Consider the following 19731-nt stretch of genomic DNA (forward strand, 5'->3'; position numbering starts at 1 on the left):
GTGGTTGCGGACTGCTTCCGCCACCCCACATCCCCCACATTTCGTTCCCCGGCCATGAGGAGGTGCCGAGGACCAGTCGAGCAGACTAGGCCTGATCAATCTCGACGATGCCTCGTTCCACCAGTCTTCTCCTTCTCCCAGATAATCTTCATTCTTGGCAGTTGTCAGTCACATAGCTCTCAAGTCTGTGACTTTTGTAGCACCCCAGCGGCATTGCAGAACGATTGACTTCCCGTCTCGCGCACAACAACAGCCAGGATGTTCCGCACATCGCTCGTAAGGTCTGCAAGACCTCTGGCACGAAGCCTCCGCAACAAGCCCGCCACCCGGAGCTACGCTGCTGCCGCCACGCCATTCGACTGGGAGGACCCTCTAAGGACAAAGGACCTGCTCACCGAGGAGGAGCTTGCAATCATGGACACAGCGGAGCGCTACTGCCAAGAGCAGCTGCTACCACGAGTCCTCCGTACGTCTCTTGCCCTAGCTCCGCGGTTGCTGGCCACCAATCCAGTGGATTTCTGCTTCGCTAACATTAAGACACATAAATGCAGAGGCATATCGGGACGAGCACTTTGATCCAGCGATCCTCCGCGAAATGGGCGAAATCGGTCTCCTCGGTGCGAACATCACAGGATACGGCTGCGCAGGAGCTTCTACGGTCGCTGCCGGACTAATTACGCGAGCCGTCGAGCGTGTAGACAGCGGCTACCGGTCAGGCATGTCCGTTCAGTCGTCCCTGGTAATGGGCGGCATCGACGCCTGGGGCACAAAGGAGCACAAGGAAAAGTACCTGCCGGAAATGGCACAGGGCAAGCTCCTCGGCGCCTTCGGACTGACTGAGCCCAACCATGGCTCTGATCCGGCGTCTATGGAGACGGTTGCGCGGCCGCATCCGACAAAGAAGGGATACTACGCGCTCACCGGAAGCAAGACCTGGATCACACACTCGCCTATCGCCGACGTCCTTATGATCTGGGCCAAGCTGGAAGAGACGGGCAAGATTCGGGGTTTCCTGCTAGAACGCAAGGACTGCCCGCCGGGTACCCTCGAGACACCCGCGCTCAAGAACAAGAACGGCCTGCGTGCGAGCATAACAGGCATGATCCACATGGACGGCGCTCCCGTACCTATGGAAAACATGTTCCCGGACGTCGAGGGTCTCAAGGGACCGTTCACATGCCTGAACAGCGCCCGGTATGGCATTTCGCTCGGGGTCATGGGCGCTCTGGAGGACTGTATCAGCCGGGCTCGGACTTATGCTCTTGAGCGCAAGCAGTTCAAAGGCAACCCTCTGGCCAAGTATCAGCTTGTGCAGAAGAAGCTCGCCGATGCTGTCACAGACGCTACCTACGGCACGCTGGCGGCCATCCGTGTCGGCCGGCTCAAGGACGAGGGCAAGCTCGCACCCGAGATGATGTCGATTGTGAAGAGGCAGAACTGTGATCGTGCGCTGGTGCACGCGAGAACACTGCAGGAGATCTTTGGTGGCAATGCTGCCAGCGATGAGTATGGTATTGGCCGGCACGTAGCAAACCTCTTTGTCACTCAGACGTACGAGGGCCAGAGTGATATTCACAGTAAGTCTAGCAGTTCCTGTGCGGATGGGAAGATCAGCGCTTTTGGATAGTGTTACTAACATGACAATAGGTCTCATCCTCGGCAGAGCGATCACGGGCATCCAAGCCTTTGCGTAGTGCACATATGGCCGGAACAGCACTATCGAGAGTAGCCAGCCAGACCGAGTTTGTAACAACGAGACTGATGGAAGAATAGAACAAAAAGTGTACTTGCAGTTGACAATGGCTAGTAGTGAATGCTCACCCAATGCTTGACATGCCATGATGCAATAATGACTAAGGCGATGCACCGGTGCCGATAAGATAGTCAGGCACACGGCAGTATCCATGCTATGGTGATGTCTTATGGTCCCGGTCTATGAGGCATGGGAGTGGACATCCTGAGCCCATCGTCACTGGACATCCACATGTGAAAAAGAGCCTCGTGCAGAGTGGGCCCCCGTCATCATCTTTGGTCCGCCCACACGACACTCCGAGTGCCGTCATCCGACCGGGTCTGGCGCCGTGCCTGAGATGAACGGGTTTATTCAGGAACCAGGGAGCAGCATGGCAAAGTCTAGAATTTGCAAAGGCCGGACTGGGCCTCTGAAAGCATATCGAGGGAGGCAAATCCAAGGTTGAGGTCAGCCTTAGTCATGCTCGATGGTGCCTTACCTCAGCCGGCGCGTCTTTGTTCCTAGCACCTTGCTGGTCGTGCTCATGCATGACTGCGCCGCGATGGACACCCACGACACCATCTGGTCGGAGTGGCCAAAAGACCTCACGTGCACGTTCAGCAAAGCCTCACGCGCAGTCACGGGCTGCAAAACCTGGCGTTTGCTCAGGCCCTTGCAGACGAGCACTCGCACAGAGGACGAGCCAGCCAGACCCGACCCGCCCCTCGCCGTCAGATTGACTCGTTGGTGCGCTGGGCTGCTGCAGTGAAGCGGCAAGCCCACACCTGAGGCAGCCACAGCCAACCAGAGGGCCGGGCCGGGGCTGCCCAGGGCGGGCCTCAGGCTCACCCGCCCAAATTCTGTCGTCTCCCTCTCTCTTCCCCGCCAGCCCAGTCCCAACCCGACCTTTCCCTCCTATCCGTTTCCTGTCCACACCACGACGCAGCACGCTACGCATCATCACTTCTAGATACCCTGCTCGTGGATTTGCAACCTCGAGCATATTGTCCTTCCCGCTCTTCAGCCTCTCCGGCCTCCCTCTTGCATCGGTACGTCTCGCCTGCCTTGCCCTCACCCTCACCCCGTGTCTCGGTCGTCCTGCTGGCCATCTGAGGCCGCTTACCCCTCTCTGCTGCCGCTTCCGCCGCCTCCAGCATTTGTCCTGCCTCGTACAGCCTTACCACTCACGTTTGCAAACACACCTATTTGCCTCTTTGTTTCCCGACCCCTCTCCATCCCCTTCGACCGCATTCCATACTGACCATCATTAAATAGCCTGCTCCTGCCAGCAGTCGTCGCCTTGCAGCCTCACCTGCAAGTCCGAATCACAACCGAACACATCACCACACCCATCCACAATGGCCTTGAAGCGCATCAACAAGGAGCTCGCGGACCTCGGCCGGTACGTCACACACATCGCCATCCTTCCTCCTACTTTGGCACACACGTCTCGAAACGCTCGTTTGCGATCGCTGCATCATCGATTCGCGTCATCGTCGACACCGCTTCCCGCTCATATCAGCAGGCTCAGGTGTGGGTCATACGGCGGAAGCGGGGTCGGAGGTGCGATGGCTTGACAGTCCAACAACGGACGGCATGGATATGCAAGTAGCAAACGAGCAGGGAGAATCGTGTTGTGCCGCGAACTTGGTGGAGTGCCCCTTACTTACTCTTGTCATCGTAGTGATCCTCCATCTTCGTGCTCTGCTGGCCCTGTCGGCGAGGACCTGGTAAGTCTATCCGAAGCCCTTGGCTCTCGTGATGACAAGCGGCCTCCTCGGCACGCGCATCACGAGCGCAAAGGCAGACATGTCTGCAAGCAAGAAAGGCACCTCGCTAACTTCTCTTGTGTCGTAGTTCCACTGGCAAGCGACCATCATGGGTCCTGTAAGCTTTCCCGCAACATTCTCCACGTGACGTACATGGCTACGCCAGTTCTGCATCCATTTCATCGAGAAGTGGCCTTGCGCTGCCTGCCATGCACATCTCACCTTTGCACACCGACTAACATGATGGACAGGCCGACTCTCCATACCAAGGCGGTGTTTTCTTCCTGGCCATCCACTTCCCTACAGACTACCCTTTCAAGCCCCCGAAGGTCAACTTCACCACCAGAATCTACCATCCCAATATCAACTCCAACGGTAGCATCTGCTTGGACATCCTGAGGGACCAGTGGAGTCCCGCTCTCACCATCTCTAAAGGTCAGTTTCGCCTGTTCCCTAGGCAAACGCTGGAGCACTCGTTAACCCTCATGTACACAGTCCTGCTTTCCATCTGCTCCATGCTGACGGACCCCAACCCCGATGACCCGCTCGTTCCCGAGATCGCACATGTCTACAAGCAGGACCGTGCCAAGTACAACGCGACTGCGGTGGAGTGGACTCGCAAGTACGCCATTTAAGCTAGACAATCGACTCAATACGTGGTCTTCCTAATCTCTGGGCGGCCGGCTTCGACGACCTCACCAGATCGACCGAATCCGCCCGTCTCATGCCATCAATACACGTGCATGGGCGACCCTTGCAATGGAAAGTGAACGCTTCCGTCCATCCGCCTTCTTTTCCGGAGTTCCACATATTCTCATTCTGTTCACTTGGGTTCCTCACGCGCGGTGTGACTTCATTCATCATCATACGACTCTTTGGGGTCTTTTCATGGGCAACGACAAATTTCACATACTTGGCCTCGAGGGTTGGAAGGGCTCCCGGACGGTCACTTTCTAAGATGGAGGAAGGGTGCGCTTTTGCATTGTACTTGGTCTGGGAAGGTAGCAGCGAGAGTTGTGCCGCCTGTCTGGCAAATTCGGGCGTAGAGAATACATAGCCTTTGTGCCCGCCTCTTTGTGTCTCGAGTCATGGCCTGCTGCATGTGATGGTTGTCGATGGAGTGGTATCAGTGTGCCTCTGTTGTAGCGCGCTGCTGTTGTAGCGCGCTGCTGAAGTTCTGCTACACTACAACGGTTCCAACAGTGACGTATGAGACCACGATAACTTTGAGAGATGGCATCCCGGAAAGGACAGTGCTTGGTAACACAGCGGCAAGGGGCATCAGAGTTTAGCAGCACGTCTGTCACTGTGGTGCTTCGCTCATACGAGAATGACTGACGAGGGACGAGGGACGATGATCGTGCCATGATAGGATCAAGGTGAGCACGTTGAGCGATAGAGCGAGTGGGAGATGATCGTATCATCGTCGTGCGTCATCACCAAGGTGTTTCGAGCTACATGTTTTGGATCCTGGCGTATGAACCCGCACTCAACGGCCGCGATGGACGAGGGTGCGGGTCAAGTCAGGTCAGGCAGAGTTACACTGTAAACGTCTGCACTCGGAGTGTTTGGCCTCTAGAGTTTGTTCGAGGTCGTCAGGGGTTCAGTGTATATAGCTGCTTCCATGCAGGTGTCGAACAGAGTCGCAGTCTGACAGATTGTGTAAATCCATGTGCCATGAACGCCACAGTTGCGGAAGTATTGCTCCTTGGCTGTGCACGCCCTGCTGCTCGATAATGGAGCGTGACATTCTTAAATCGATTAAGAGTAAAGTAATGCCGTCCGTCGGCACATCCGCAAAAGGTGGCGGTGGTGATAGTTGTAGGTGGGGTGGCGGCACCTGCCGTGCAGGACAGTGCCCCCGCTCAAGGGTTCGCGCCTCCTGAGCAAAGACCAGCAGCCCCTGGCAGGCAGAGTGTCGCGGAACACCCTTGCTGAAACATGCCCAGTTCCTGCGATTACGGTCTCCAGCCCTCAGGTCAGCCAGACCACTATGTATGCACCCCGAGGCCTATCTGTCCTTCGCCCTCAGGTTCCGACTCTGGCTCTGTGGCACCGCCTGCCCGGCATATTTGAGCGGGAACGGGCTGTCGTCGTGGCGCCATTACCCACCATCTTCAAACGACCCTCTTACAATGGCCAGCACCTACCATCACCGTCCTGCTGACCATGAAGAGCAAGCTGCCACACCTTGTGTGCTAGCCTCTGGGCTCGCAGACGTCGCTGGCTAATCGCAACCGCTGGACCACACACGCCTGGCGCGCATCGTCAAACAACGTCCACGTAACGACAATGCCCGTCTTGTTTCGCAGAACGGGAAGTGCGCGAAACGCGAGGATCCACAAGAGATAGCGCTGGCACGCCTCTTTGGCTGTGAGGGCTACTTGTCGAAAGCTGCACTCTGGAGGGCGTTGCCGCTCAAGATGGGCCGTGTATTCTCGTCAAGTGCAGTTCGTCATCTCAAGTCATTCTCAAAGTGCGTTGTAGGGTTCGCCTTGCGGGATTGCCAACGAAATGCAACAACAGCGGCTTGGCATCTTTGGCCAAGGCAGGTCTCTCTTTGAAAGACGGGACGGCTTGCACGCCGTTGGGATCTGCCGCTTGGTTTGACTCCATGCTGGCTGGACACGATTCGTCAATGCAGATCTCGAACTAGCTCCCGTCTGCACGTTTCAACACGCCTGGCATGGTCGCCCTCTCCAATCCGGCCGCTGTGCCTGCTCGTCATCTTCGTGTCATTGGGTTGTCGTTGAATTGTCTCAGATCGTAGGGCGCATCGCACGAGGTGCTGGTGCTGCTAACCAACCACGGGTGAGGCTCCGTCGGGGTGGCGGGCGCTTCCAGCAACCCCTGATCGCGACATGGGGGTCCTCGCCGACGGCCACCCCTGGGCCCCATGTGCTGCCTTCTGTGTTCTGCTAGGAAGATCTAGCCCACAGCAAGGTGTCTGGGGTCTCGTCTCTGATGCCCTGGTACTCGTACGATTCTGTGTTCTCTGGCTCTTGAACCCCCCTGGCATGCCTGGCCGTTGTGTGCAAGGCCATTGTGCTAGGGTTGGCTGCCCGCATCTTTTCTACTCCTGCAACTCCCATGTCTGGCCACCCCTTTGCGACTCTCTTTTGAAGTATTGCTCTGGTTCGTGATCGCACACAAGGTTCCTCGGCGTTAGCGACAGCAGCAGCCTGGTGCTAGCGTGTTCTTTTGTCCCGTACGTACTTTGCCCAAAAAGCTTTCCGGTCCCGACAACCGACTACCTTGTCCACTCTCTCGACCCATCACCTTGAAGCAAGAGCTAGATCGACTTGCCGGAGGACATCTACAAGGAGGAACAGTCACTTACCTCGCTGGCGAGCACAGGGTTCACACTCGTTTTGACCGAATTACGTTCTTATACCACCATCCGACGTCCCACGATCTCGAACTCGACGACAACCCACTCCGAGAGACAACGGAGCCTCGAGAGCCTCGACAGCTTGACTGACGACGGACTGGACTTTTTACAACTTTCAGCAGGATCTGAAATTGGCACACCCTAATACGACTTAATTATTATCAGACACGGCCACCTGACCTCGACACTTTCTCAGCTGTGGATTGGAGGGAATCGCATCGGCAACCAGGAGGAGAAATTTCGACTAGTAGCCAGTCGGCATATTTCGACTTCAGGCTCTCATCATGGACTCATACGGAGAGAGAGTGACGGAGCGAGCAAGATGGACGCCACTTACCCGCATGTTGCTGGCGGGAGAGATGACACAGGAGAAGCAGAAGGAGCTCACCCAGCGGGAGAGGTTTGATCGATGGATGATCAACGAAGGTTACCGGCGATTGTAAGTGAGGGCGCGGCGGTGTTCGCCGCTTGCGCATCATCACAGCTGCGAACGTCTCTGGGCTGACTTGGTTCGTTTCTGCTGTCTAGTTTCGTGTTCGTTTTCATGGCCGTCCACGCTCTCATCTTCGCCTTTGGTTTCGTCCACTACGCCGTCAAGGACAGTCTGAGCGGCTCACGAGCGATCTTCGGTGTTACGTTCATGATTGCCAGATCAGCGGCTCTGGTGCTTCATCTCGACGTTGCGCTGATTCTCTTGCCCGTGTGCCGTACCTTCATCTCGATGGCTCGCCAGACCCCGCTCAACGGCATCATCCAGTTCGACAAGAACATCACGTTCCACATGACAACCGCTTGGTCCATCTTCTTCTTCTCGTGGGTCCACACGATTGCCCATTGGGTCAACTTTGGTCACGTTGCGGCCCAGAACAACCTCGGATTCTGGGGCTGGATGGTTGCCAACTTCGCCACCGGTCCCGGCTGGAGCGGCTACTTCATGCTGATTGCGCTCACCGGCATGGTCCTGACTTCGTACGAGAAGCCCCGCCGCGCCAACTTCGAGCGCTTCTGGTACACGCACCACATGTTCATCGTCTTCTTTGTCTTCTGGTCGATCCACGGCGCGTTCTGCATGATCCAGCCCGACACTGCACCGTTCTGCACGAGCACCGGCGCGAGCGCGATCGGCGTCTTCTGGCAGTTCTGGACGTACGGAGGCTTCATCTACTTGGCGGAGCGTATTGCTCGTGAGGTCCGCGGCAGGCACAAGACGTACATCTCCAAGGTCATCCAGCACCCCAGCAATGTCTGCGAAATCCAGATCAAGAAGGAGCACACCAAGACGCGGGCTGGCCAATACATCTTCTTCTGCTGCCCCGAGGTCTCACTGTGGCAGTACCACCCTTTCACTCTGACAAGCGCGCCCGAGGAGGACTACATCAGCATCCACATGCGTATGGCTGGTGACTTCACCAAGGCAGTGGCCAAGACTCTGGGCTGCGAGTTTGACCGCAAGCCCGCGGGCAAGGGCGAGACGTCCAAGGTCGTCGGCGTCAGCGACAAGCGGGACAACATCAACGGCGACTCGGACCCGGCGCTGAGCCGCGTGCTCCCTCGCGTGTACATTGATGGACCTTTCGGCTCTGCGTCCGAAGACGTGTTCAAGTACGAGATCAGCGTCCTCGTCGGTGCCGGTATTGGTGTCACGCCGTTTGCCAGTATTCTCAAGTCTATCTGGTACCGGATGAACTACCCGCAGAAGAAGACGCGCCTGTCCAAGGTGTACTTCTTCTGGATCTGCAGAGACTTTGGCTCGTTCGAGTGGTTCCGATCCTTGCTCATGGCCATCGAGGCGCAGGACGTCGACGGCCGCATCGAGATCCACACGTACCTGACGGCCAAGATCAAGGCCGACGACGCCACCAACATCATGATCAACGATGTCAACGCCGACAAGGACGCCATCACGGGCCTGCGCTCGCCGACAAACTTTGGACGGCCCAACTGGGACATGATCTTCCGCGGCATCCGCAAGCTGCACACGCCCGCCGAGGCGGGTGTCTTCTTCTGCGGGCCCAAGGGTCTCGGCAGCTCGCTGCACGTGTTTTGCAACAAGTACTCGGAGCCTGGGTAAGTTCTCGTCACCTTTCGTGTGCTTCGACCAATCTGGCAGTTGATGAACTGACATTGTTACCCTCTACAGCTTCTCCTTCGTCTGGGGTAAAGAGAACTTCTGAAGAGACACGCATACCGCAAACTCTCCAAATTATATCATGTATCAAAGCCTTTTCTTCCAGTCACGATTTCACCCAAGGCATTCCCGCTGCAGCTTTTCTTTTGACTGGCTGTGTATAGCGCGCGCGTATGCGTGTGTGTGCGCGTGTGTGTGTGTGTGTTGGTCCTCTTTCTCTCTTTCAGGATTTCATCAACTTTATTCCCCGGTGCCGTCGCGGATCTGTCCTTTGCTTGTTTTGTTCAGAGTCATATAGAAGGAAAAGGAACGGAGTGGTGGTGGTGGTAGTGGAGCAGGCGATGCGCATCTCCTTGTTCGTTCTGGCAAGTTGTTGTTGCTGACGTTGTTGTTGTGGCTAGACAGACGCCTGGGTCGTGGTGGTCGACGTGTAGATAAGAATCGCTGAGCAAGACGAGGAATATATACACCGGTTGCAAGCGATACACTGATGCCCCCGTTTATGAAAATGATTTGCCTGCCTGTCACGCCATGATGCGCGAGGTGAAGAAGGGGGAGGCCCCGAGTTCGGCGAGCTTCAGGTAGCACGCAGGAATTGATATTGCGAAAATGATTGGGTATCTCGGTTCAAAGACTCGACGACGCGTGACCCCCTATCCTCCGAACCGCAATATCACGATCATGATGTCCAAAGCACGCAGATGGAGGAAATACTCTAAATTGCCTTATGTACGCGAACATTTCGTTCCAATATCGGCAGCAACCCGGGTGTACATCCCGTTCCACGCTAGGAACATTCTTATGACTTGACAACCCCATTCTTTTTCTTATTTTCTTTTTGTTGTCCGATTGCCAGAGTCTTCATGATGGATGTTTGGAGATCTCGATGGACAAGCGCTCTTTTGGAAGTCGAGGGATCGCCAGCGCCAGGAGAGTGGGCCCATTGGCGCGCTGGCCAAGCGTCTTGAGTGTCCATCTTGGAGCGTTCCTGACGATGAATAATCATCTGACCAATGGGCCTGGCGCGGCTGACCAAGTGCAGCAAGTGCCTCTGTGGCTAGCTGGTGGCCCTGTGGTCAGCATCTTAAAACGATTACCTGCCGTGCAATTACTCAATTTCTGTCAGCATTATAAATTCGTGCATTCTCTGGCTAGGCATCTTCAGACTGCCCAAGAGCTCCCTACCATGCCCGGGGTTGAGAGTCGGCCTGACCGAGTTGCTGATGGAGGAGGATGATGATGATGGAGACAGGGCCATTCCCCACTTGTGTTGGCAGACAGACAGGAAGTAGCCCCGAGAACTGGCAGCCCCTCCCCGCCGAGCTCCCCCACCGTGGCGGGGTTGCGGGTTCTGCGCTGAGGTCATCAGCTCCATCCGGGTCCTCGTCCTGCCTGGAGCAACGCATCATGGAGCAACCCCAGCGAGTTCCACGCATGGCCGCCTGAGGGAATACACACATACAGCACGCTCGAGAGAAACAAGGGGAACTCACTCACTCATGGGGACGTCAGTCTTTTCGACACGCCGGATCAAGAGTCCGGCAACTGCCGTTCCCTTAAGCTAGGCTGCACCTGCTCGGTCGATATCCCTTGGCAACAATTCGCGGGCTCGACGACACTTATCTCTCACCTCGTTCCACACCAGGCACACACACACACACACACACACACACACAGAGCTCAGAGGGATGGCACTAGGCGACTCCACACCTGCTGCGGGTTCGTAGTCATGGCACCGCGTATTCCTGCACGGGCAACCCGCTTTGCATGACATCACGCCCGCGCTTCATGGCCCCTCGGGTCGGGCTCAGGTGCCGCAACGCGTGCACGCCCGCGTGCTGCCGAATGCCCCTCCTCAGCCGGGACACATTGGAGTCCCTTGGCTATGTGTCTGTCTCTATCTCACTTTCTACTGGTGTGCTGCAGTGCAACGGTGGTGCAGGCCAGGGACCACCAGGTCGTGGAGATGCGGCAGACCCGGATGGCCAGGTATAAGAGCTCGTGCCTTGCTGCTCTCCTCCCGTGCTTCTCCTCATCTTGCTGCTCTTTCCTCCCATATCCTCTGCTGCCATTGACCCGTCGTCTTCTCTGCTCCTTCCACCTCGAATCAATACCAACAGCCCTGCTCAAGCAACCACAACAACACCTCTACCATCCAACATGCCTATCTCCGCCCCCGCTGCCGACCGCCTGACTGACCTCTTCAGCCTTAAGGGCAAGGTCATTGTCGTCACCGGCGCCTCCGGCCCCAAGGGCATGGGTATCGAGGCTGCCCGCGGCGCTGCCGAGATGGGTGCCGACGTGGCCATCACCTACTCGTCCCGCAAGGAGGGTGCCGACAAGAACGTCGAGGAGCTCACCAAGACTTACGGCGTCAAGGCCAAGGCCTACAAGTGCGACGTCAGCAACTACGAGAGCGTCGAGAAGCTCGTCCAGGACGTCCTCGCCGACTTTGGCGGCAAGATTGACGGCTTCGTCGCCAACGCGGGCGCCACCGCAAACTCGGGCGTCGTCGACGGCTCCGCCGAGGACTGGAACCACGTCATCCAGATCGACCTCAACGGCACCGCGTACTGCGCCAAGGCCGTCGGCGCCGTCTTCAAGAAGCAGGGCCACGGCAGCTTCGTCATCACCTCGTCCATGTCCGGCCACATTGCCAACTTCCCCCAGGAGCAGACCTCGTACAACGTCGCCAAGGCCGGCTGCATCCACATGGCCAAGTCGCTCGCCAACGAGTGGCGCGACTTTGCCCGCGTCAACTCCATCTCCCCCGGCTACATCGACACCGGCCTCTCCGACTTCATCGACGCCGAGACCCAGAAGCTCTGGCACTCCATGATCCCGCTCGGCCGCGACGGTCTCGCCAAGGAGCTCAAGGGTGCTTACGTCTACTTCCTGTCGGACGCCTCGACTTACACCACCGGTACGTGTTGACTGGTCTCAATTGAGACCCTTTTTTGTCTACTCTTTTCTTGAACAGTTTACTAATCATAGTTTTACAACTAACAGGTAGCGATCTGGTCATCGACGGTGGCTACACCTGCCGGTAAATGCATAACGCTGCCTATCCAGTTTTAATTGAGACAGGGGCCGGAGGAACGAAAAAGAAATACCCTGCAATGTCTGGAGATTGTTTGGCGGTTGGGAAAGTTGGAGTACCGAGGTATATATAGAGACATGGACTTTATGAGAAATGACCCAATGAAAAACATGAAATGCTCGTAATCATGTGTTTGTGGTGAGGGGTCGTGTTGTCTAGCGAAACGGTGTCTCGTGGCAAGATTGATATGTCTCTAGGCTGTGAGCGATTTGACGCTGCAGAGAAACTCTGTGGGCAGCCATGTCGGTGTCCCAAGATGACATGTGCTGTCGGTTTGGGTCAGGGGATAAGGTAAGTGTGAAGGGACAGGCACGTCTCTGAGCTGGCTTTACAACCACACAGCCAAGAGCCAGTTGTGGGAGAGTGCTTTGATAGGCTCCTCCCAGATGTGTTGTGAAGACGTGATCCGGCTTGGCCATCATTTCTAAGTCGTCATTGAAACTTCTCATCCCGGCTGTTTTTGTTTACGCTCAAGCAGGAGATAGCGGGGAAGCGATGTAAGTAACCAAAAGCTCTTCAAACAGTGGCCCCGTTGCATTCCTCTCTTGCTTATATGTATTATTGTATGCTCGGCTGAGAATCCGGCGGCTTTCTCATTATTACACTTCTTTTGTGTGACGCGCAGGTAGGCTGCATCTCGAAACTCAGGATACGCAGCATGCTTGCCTTTATGTTTGATTCGCACTGATGGGCGCTGCGCCAGCTGGATTTTGCCTCCCCCAAGGACAGCAAGACAGAAAGAAGAAAGAAAAAGAAAGGACACGATCTATGAGGCAAAACTTATAAGGGAAGAGGCACAGGAAATTGGAGTAATACTGAAACATGACTTTTGGAGCGTTTCTGGTGGAACTTGATTTTTCGTCTTCATTGACGGTGGGTGTAAAAGAAAAAGGGAAGCGGAAAACATGCTTGCTCTGGTATGACTTTTCTCTATTGCGAAGGGAAAAAAACAAGAAAAAAAAGGAAGGGTGGAGTGAGGTTTAAACTTTTTGAGATAAATCAGAAAACTTTGTGAGGATGAATGTTTTGTTGAGCACGTGACGACGTTAGCCAAAACATTTGGCAAGATAAACGAAAAGAGACGTCGGGAAACAGTCAAAAGGGGGGCTGAGAACACGCTGTGCGCTGCTGATATCAAGAGGAAAAGAAGCCGGGACGACAAGACGGACGCTGGATGAGAGAGTGCAGCGAAACTCATTTGTGCTGAACGGGCCTCAAGGGATTCGCTGGCGCGGTCCTTCTCTTATGGATTGGGGACCGCGGGGGGTGGTTTCCGCCTCCTCGTCTGGCGTGGGTGGGCTTGGGTCTTCGCAAGGCGGAAGGGACGGGCTGGTGGGAGGAAGAGGAGGGTGATATGACGGTCATGTCCGTATGCAGTCTTTGAAGCTGAGCGGGTGGTGCTGATGTAGTCGTCAACACTGGCGCCGACAGGGCGGTGCAAGTATTTGGCTGTGGCACAGAGGAGACGGGGAAGCTGGTAGCCGTGACAGTGGAATTCGATGTGACGCAGGAAACCGGGGGAAAAGAGGAGGGGGTTAGGGACGAGGGTGGTGCCGGTGATGACACCGCAACACTGGTCTGTGAGCTCCGCGCCCTTGGGGCCTGGTCCGGCGTTTTCCCGCTGCCCATGTCTGGCTCGGGTACTCGAGGGCCACGTTGCGCCGCGTAGTATGACTGTGCGACATGGACAAACTCTCGCGCAGTGTTGGGGTCCCCCTGGGCACCCGGGGGCCTTGAGGCCATGTTGCCGGCGTTGAGTTTGTTTGGATTGTTCACATTGACGTTGTCTCCATGGGCACTTCCGCTCCTACTGGCAACTCGAGTGGCGTTGTTGCTTTGACCGTTGTTGATCAAGGAGCCATGACTGTCGTGTCTGGCGTTGGCGTTTTTGCGGCTCTTCGGATCTCTGATGATCCGAGGCTCTTGAATAAGGATGCTGGTATTTTGAAAATTGTCAAGTCTGTCTGAGGCGTCGAGCACGTTCGTGTCACTCATGCTTTGAGTCCCGTACCTGTCCTCCTTTTCACTGTCGAGCTGGGCAGTACTGGCAAAGTGTTGACTTTGCTGAGTCTGGTGTGACTGAACATAATCCAGATACTCGAGTCCTTGGACTTGAGTCTGCCCAACATCATCGGCAACCTCAAAACTGAATTCGGAATGATCAAAAAGTTCATGCGTGTCGGTGTTGGGCTGCATTTCGAGAAGGTTGAGATCGACTGGGGTGACAGCCTCATTCAAGGATGAGTCAGGAAGTGATGCCAGCTGCACGCTAATCTCAGTTTCCACAGGCTGCTCAACCGGCGAATCCAGTAGCACAACCGAAGGGGATGCATCCGAGTCGGTGGCAGTGTGTTTCCGCGCGAGTCTCTGGGTTCCGGAACGAATCTTGTGCGCTGGCACGCCGCGGAACCCCTTGGCACGACGTTTTCCGCGGCGCGCTGGGGTCTTCGTCTGGGTTTCCGTCTGGGACTCCGACATTGGCTTGCGCACCGGCTCGAAGATGCGCTGCAAGGTCCTCTGGTCGTCGTCTTCGATGGAGAAGAATGCGCACTGGCTTCCATCATGGACGTATACGCTTGTGAATAACTCCTCGTTCACCTCTTTCCCGTATGCCTTGCGCGAGATTTTGATCTGCAGGCAAAGTTCCGTGGCCAACGCAGTGCACTGATGACCTGTCGCGGCTTGGGAGGATTCATGCTGTTGGCGTTCTTCAGGATCATGCAACGATACCTCGATGGTCCAGGGGCCCTTTGTGGGCACGCCGAAGTCTGCAACAACATACGTATCTCCGAAGTCTACAGGTCGTGGTTGATCCTCATTGATGGCCGTGTTTTTCTTTCCTGCCGCTTTCACTGCAGATCGGTTAGTCTGGGTCAATTGCACTGCCCTGGATTGAGGCAGGATTCCTGCCGGTGATGACTTGCCTCGTGGTTGTGGCACAGTCACGCCCGGCTTGTCTGCCATGGTCGAAGCTCTCTGGGCAAAGAGAGGGTCGCAAATTATCCTCCATTCCTCTGTCCCTCCGGCCCGGAATTCGACCGCTTTCTTTGGGTGTGCCTGGCAGAATGAGTCCATCTCGTCAGCTTCGATGCTGTGCAGGCAGCGCCGCTTCTGTCCATGCCGCAACAGGAAAACCCACGACAACTCATGAGACGGTCAAGCTTACCTTGCTGAATAAAAAGTACGTGGGATTGCTCTCATCCGCGTTGTCAACCACTTTATGAAGTGCGAACGCAGCTCCACGAGACATGTACTCGCGCGTTGTAATGGTCTTCCCTGCAGCGTAGCCAGCTCCAGTGAACACCTTCAAGCTTTGAGTACGCGAAACTCACAACGTCAGCAAGAGACCCCGACAGACCAATCATAAAAACCCTGCAATAAGGCGATGTGATGTTGAGCGGGCGCAGGCGACCCTATGATGGCGAAACTCACCCAGCTTCTTCTCGCTCGATCGACTCCACGAACTTTGGCTGTTCGCGAATTCCTGCAGCCTGACAGAGGCAGGCGATGCGAAATTTCACACCGTCGTGTAGCGTGCTACCTCCCGTGACCACCACCAGACTACCTCCCTTCTCCTTGAGAAGATCCATCTGGGCCTTGGCTGTTTCCAGAGGTCTCCGGAAGGCTTGCTCGAAACACTCCATGATTGTGGCATGGGTCAAAATGATTGTATCTGACTTGCCGTTTTCCATGAAAGAAAGTGTCAAGGCACTCTGACATCCTGGGCCAATGTCGCCGCGCTTGTACATATTGATGTCTTTCGCCAACCGGGCAAGACTGGCTGGGGTGAGCTCCTGGCCTTCACGACCTGGACGGGTTCGGGCGACTGCCTTGCATTCTTCAAGCAAAAGATATTCCCAGTGTTCACTTCCGCCGCCTTCGCCTTCGTGGACGTCAAAATCGTTGGTCGAGACGAGTGGGGCTTGGTCAACGAACCTTTAGTAGAATTTTCGGGCAGATACAGGTTTGCCATTCCACCATTGGGATCGTAGACTACGAAGTACATGCAGGAGTTCTAAGACTCCACGTATGTCAGCAGAGATCAGCGCGGGGATGAGGTACTCTCATATGAATGCGGTGACTTGCCATGCTGTGTCCCCCAAAATCGAGAAATAGGACCATTTCCTGGGGCGATGGCCGGTCACAGCCGTCGAATCTGTAGCAGTCATCCCGGAAAAGGAAATGAGCGATCGCTTCCACCTCTTTCACGAACTCGATCCTTGTCTCCTCAAGGATGCCGTCAAAGGCATCGGACACGATTCCATGGTAGATGTCCTGGAAGACTTTGTCCCACTGTGAGGGGATTGTAAGTACGATTTTGGTGACCTCCATACGCCTTACTTTGCACATCCTCTCGACCTCGACTCGCAATGCGCAGAACAGCTCTAACAGGCCTCTCTTGAGTTTGAGACCCAAATTCGGATCGACACTCTTGTAAAGCGGCTCGGCGACGCAATACTGCTCTCGCAGATCGAGGCATTCCGCAAGCCAAAGGATCGCGTACTTGGCAGAGATTTCTTCGTGGCTCTCGCTGACGTTGCTATTTCGCCATACTGGTCTGTCGACGTCCCCGGGAGTGTTGTCGTTGAGAATGAGTTTGATCGGCCACTCAAAACCCCGCAGTCTACCGCTATGCAGATGTTTCGGATTCGGTACCTTCTGCCACATACGGGTTGAGTTTCCGCCCGATATGCGCATTAGCGCCGCACGTAAGCTCGTGCTCCCAAGGTCGACACTCAAGACACTTGTAGTGCTTGTCAGAACTATTCGGGATTTCACATTGCTGATGATATCTCACGTAAAGTGTAGATATGCAATGAAAGAAGGCGAGACATACACTTTGCTTAGCGGTTGTGCCATGTTTGACCAAGATCTTGTCGACCGTTGAGATCTTCGCCGGAAAGAGGGCTTACGCCACGCATGGGCAGGACGATGAGTGTTGTAACAAGTCGGAAACTGGTTTGGGGCGATGATTTTTTGTATATGCATGAAGGAGGCAGTCAATGCTTGTCGTTCATAGGGATGAGAGGGCAGGGACGACAATGGAGTTTTAACTAGAATGCGCTCTTTATACTTGTTGCGAATGCACGGAGGGGAATGGAGGACGCGATAAAGATGAGAAGTTCGCCCCCGTAAGGATCTTCAAGCCAAACATCCAAACAGACACACGAATAACTCTAAGCCTCCGTGGCACCAGGTACCCTTCGGTATCGGGTACCAGGCTCCTGGCCAAAATTGTCCAGGGAGGATTTCAGCTCGATTCCCAATAAAGGTAAGGTCGTCTGTGAGCAACCAGGATCATACCTCCGGCACCCGCGGAGCAAGGATGGCTGGCCCCGACCCTTGCTAGGCACTCTTCTTGGCTGAGATTGCGGCCTAGTCAGCCCGGGCTAGTAGCTCGCACAGCACAGGTCCCTATTGCCGGAATAGAAACAACCTACAATGATTGAACGCTACACAGTGAACAAGGCAGTAAATCAATATGTCGCTCTTGGCTGGCCAGTCCTATGGGACATGCCCATGGCTACGGCATATTATGAAGTGTAATCGGAGATAGGCGGTTCACTGGCAGATTCACCACCGAGTCATATCATTCTCGCTGTAATCCAGTATCGTCGAGGCCGAGCTGCTGCAAAACTAAAGGTCCTGGTGAAAGAGTCCAAATGTTCGTTGAGTCACAGCACAGTTGCTGTGTCGACGTGTCGATTGTGGTTGGTATAGTGGGTGACCGGCGATAGGCCAGGAGCCGTTGTTTTGAAAGCCACCGCGCATCGAGACCAACAGAACGAGGCAGGGACGTTCCACCTGCGGCAGCCGGAAGGTGTAATCCTTGAGTGGCAAGAGCATTTGCTGGGTTCTCGACACGGCTGCCAAATGCGTCGAGTATCTTGCGCAAATTCCTCGATATGATTACGGATAGAAATCAAGACTTATCCGCCTGGTAATTTTCAGCTAGGATCTCTATGTCCGGCCACGTCACCAAAAGTATACAACGAATTCTCGGTCAGTGAAAAGAAGAGTAGCGAGACATCGCACAGGTTTTCGATGATCACTCCTGCCTGCCAGGATTTGTTGGTGCTCTTCAAACCCACTATTTCAAGCAGGCACAATGAGCGATAAGCCATCCATACGGTTACTGACATGGTGACAAAACACGGAGACGTCAGGATTCAAGTCCCCATGAGATTCAGAAACAAGTACTGCATCCGGCTTCTATTCCTGGCAGTTCAGCGAGGTACCCTTGGGGCAACAGAACCGGCGACCGGTTTTGGCGGCCTAGGATGAGGCGGTGTAGTGGATGCTAGACAACCCCACGACGAGTGAGTGTTCGGCTTCATTCTTTGGGGCAGTGCTTGACACGGCTTTGGTGCGGCTTTTTGCCTTAATCATTTAATGTTTGGAGCTTTTCAGGAGAAGCAGGAGTGATATTCATAGTGACACTTCTGCCTACGAGGATTGAACCAGCATTGTTTCATGGCGATAGTGAGTAAATCTCGGTGTCAAGTACTGAGGGCCAGTGAGGGAGAATTCACTAAGTGTACCCATGTGCAAGATGGTAGATTAGGGTGTGTTGATCCCGTCTGAGGTCGAATGCTGGGCGCGTGCGCAGAACTTCCACTGACGCGCTGCGTCAACCTGCATCCCAGGCAGACAGGAAATCAATTCGTGAGTGCTCGGTCAAACCCTTTCATCTCGTTGGAATAACTCTGCTGAGTTGGAACTCCAACAGACCACTCTGTAGCAGCCACAGCAAGATCTTCACATAACTAGTGACCGTACGCTTAGACAGCTTCCGAAATGGCTGGTTCGAAGAACCATGGAACCCTCGAAGAAACCATCCGAGAGAGGGTGAGTCTGCCTCGCCATTAACCAGGACCGGAGATTTCGTCTTGGCCAGCGGCCACGAAAGGAATAGCACATTCATCACTTTGTGCACGCGAGTCATTGCCCACCGTTGACAATCACATCCTCGGCCACAGACGAGAGCCAGAACCTCGTCTCTGGACGTGGACTTTCTGCATGGCTCGCGTATCTTTCCATGCCAACTTCTTCCCATGAAATGCGGCGTCACGCACTTATCTCTGAACCAGGAATCGCCTTGTAACATAGTGGGCGCGGATTACCAGGTGCTCCGTAAGGTGAGTGAGTGTGTGTGGGTATTTCTGGCCCGGTCGGCTGGTATGCGGCCAGGGGAACGAGGCAGAACCAACATGTTGGCCGGACGCCTTGCCGCCGCCAGCCAGCGGCAGGCTGAGCTCCCCCCCTCCCAAGCCCCGTCCATGGTGCGCGGCTCATTCTTCGCCTCTGTTCAAAAGTTCCCGCAGCCTGAATGGTGCCTCCTTTGGACTGTGACCATTTCGATTGGATTCTGTCGGTTGCGAGACGAGACAAGATGAAGTCATTATCGCGCCATATGTAGCGCGCGGCTATGCCGCGGAGTATGCCTGCCAGCCCCTGAGACCGGGGGCGAAGTCTTGCATGTTTAGCTCGTCCCCTTACATATGTAAGGGTGCGTGGGCATAGCACTCCTTTGGCAGTGTTGGTGATGGAAAAGTGGGCGACCAATAGATACTATGTGGAAGACCATCTTGGGCAGAACAGCAGCATTGG

At 55.1% G+C, this 19731-nt stretch overlaps 7 protein-coding genes across 7 annotated transcripts; 5 read left to right on the plus strand and 2 right to left on the minus strand.

Annotated features, from left to right (window-relative positions):
- The first annotated feature begins 108 nt into the window (after positions 1-108).
- B0I36DRAFT_290838 (acyl-CoA dehydrogenase/oxidase) lies at positions 109-2148 on the plus strand. Its single transcript, XM_046151716.1, has 3 exons — positions 109-466; positions 552-1577; positions 1648-2148. Exons 1-3 carry the CDS (start codon positions 259-261, stop codon positions 1692-1694), a joined length of 1281 nt encoding a protein of 426 aa, XP_046011585.1. The 5' UTR covers positions 109-258; the 3' UTR covers positions 1695-2148.
- Positions 2149-2789: 641 nt separating this feature from the next.
- B0I36DRAFT_130367 (ubiquitin-conjugating enzyme E2-16 kDa) lies at positions 2790-4295 on the plus strand. Its single transcript, XM_046148198.1, has 5 exons — positions 2790-3134; positions 3417-3462; positions 3590-3619; positions 3753-3936; positions 3997-4295. The coding sequence occupies exons 1-5, from the start codon at positions 3091-3093 to the stop codon at positions 4134-4136; spliced, it is 444 nt and encodes a 147-aa protein (XP_046011586.1). The 5' UTR covers positions 2790-3090; the 3' UTR covers positions 4137-4295.
- Positions 4296-5377: 1082 nt separating this feature from the next.
- B0I36DRAFT_325441 (uncharacterized protein) lies at positions 5378-5882 on the plus strand. The gene has a single exon (XM_046154233.1). It carries the CDS (start codon positions 5499-5501, stop codon positions 5730-5732), a length of 234 nt encoding a protein of 77 aa, XP_046011587.1. The 5' UTR covers positions 5378-5498; the 3' UTR covers positions 5733-5882.
- Positions 5883-7176: 1294 nt separating this feature from the next.
- B0I36DRAFT_245447 (ferric reductase NAD binding domain-containing protein) lies at positions 7177-9066 on the plus strand (the record flags this gene model as incomplete). The annotated part of the gene is made up of 3 exons (XM_046150156.1): positions 7177-7331; positions 7421-8959; positions 9033-9066. 3 exons carry the CDS (start codon positions 7177-7179, stop codon positions 9064-9066), a joined length of 1728 nt encoding a protein of 575 aa, XP_046011588.1.
- A 2114-nt stretch (positions 9067-11180) lies between these two features.
- Positions 11181-12070, plus strand: B0I36DRAFT_363865 (L-xylulose reductase; the record flags this gene model as incomplete). The annotated part of the gene is made up of 2 exons (XM_046158880.1): positions 11181-11943; positions 12030-12070. The coding sequence occupies 2 exons, from the start codon at positions 11181-11183 to the stop codon at positions 12068-12070; spliced, it is 804 nt and encodes a 267-aa protein (XP_046011589.1).
- Positions 12071-13209: 1139 nt separating this feature from the next.
- B0I36DRAFT_130677 (uncharacterized protein) lies at positions 13210-15662 on the minus strand. Its single transcript, XM_046148202.1, has 5 exons — positions 15553-15662; positions 15287-15447; positions 15045-15177; positions 14132-14972; positions 13210-14056 (listed from the first exon to the last, which is right to left on the minus strand). The coding sequence occupies exons 2-5, from the start codon at positions 15368-15370 to the stop codon at positions 13315-13317; spliced, it is 1800 nt and encodes a 599-aa protein (XP_046011590.1). The 5' UTR covers positions 15371-15447; positions 15553-15662; the 3' UTR covers positions 13210-13314.
- A 348-nt stretch (positions 15663-16010) lies between these two features.
- Positions 16011-17375, minus strand: B0I36DRAFT_130549 (uncharacterized protein). Its single transcript, XM_046148200.1, has 2 exons — positions 16958-17375; positions 16011-16864 (listed from the first exon to the last, which is right to left on the minus strand). Exons 1-2 carry the CDS (start codon positions 17107-17109, stop codon positions 16153-16155), a joined length of 864 nt encoding a protein of 287 aa, XP_046011591.1. The 5' UTR covers positions 17110-17375; the 3' UTR covers positions 16011-16152.
- Between the last annotated feature and the right edge of the window lie 2356 nt (positions 17376-19731).

The sequence above is a fragment of the Microdochium trichocladiopsis genome (genome assembly GCF_020744255.1).
Source record: "Microdochium trichocladiopsis strain MPI-CAGE-CH-0230 chromosome Unknown B0I36scaffold_6, whole genome shotgun sequence".
NCBI classification, from domain to species: Eukaryota; Fungi; Ascomycota; class Sordariomycetes; order Xylariales; family Microdochiaceae; genus Microdochium; species Microdochium trichocladiopsis.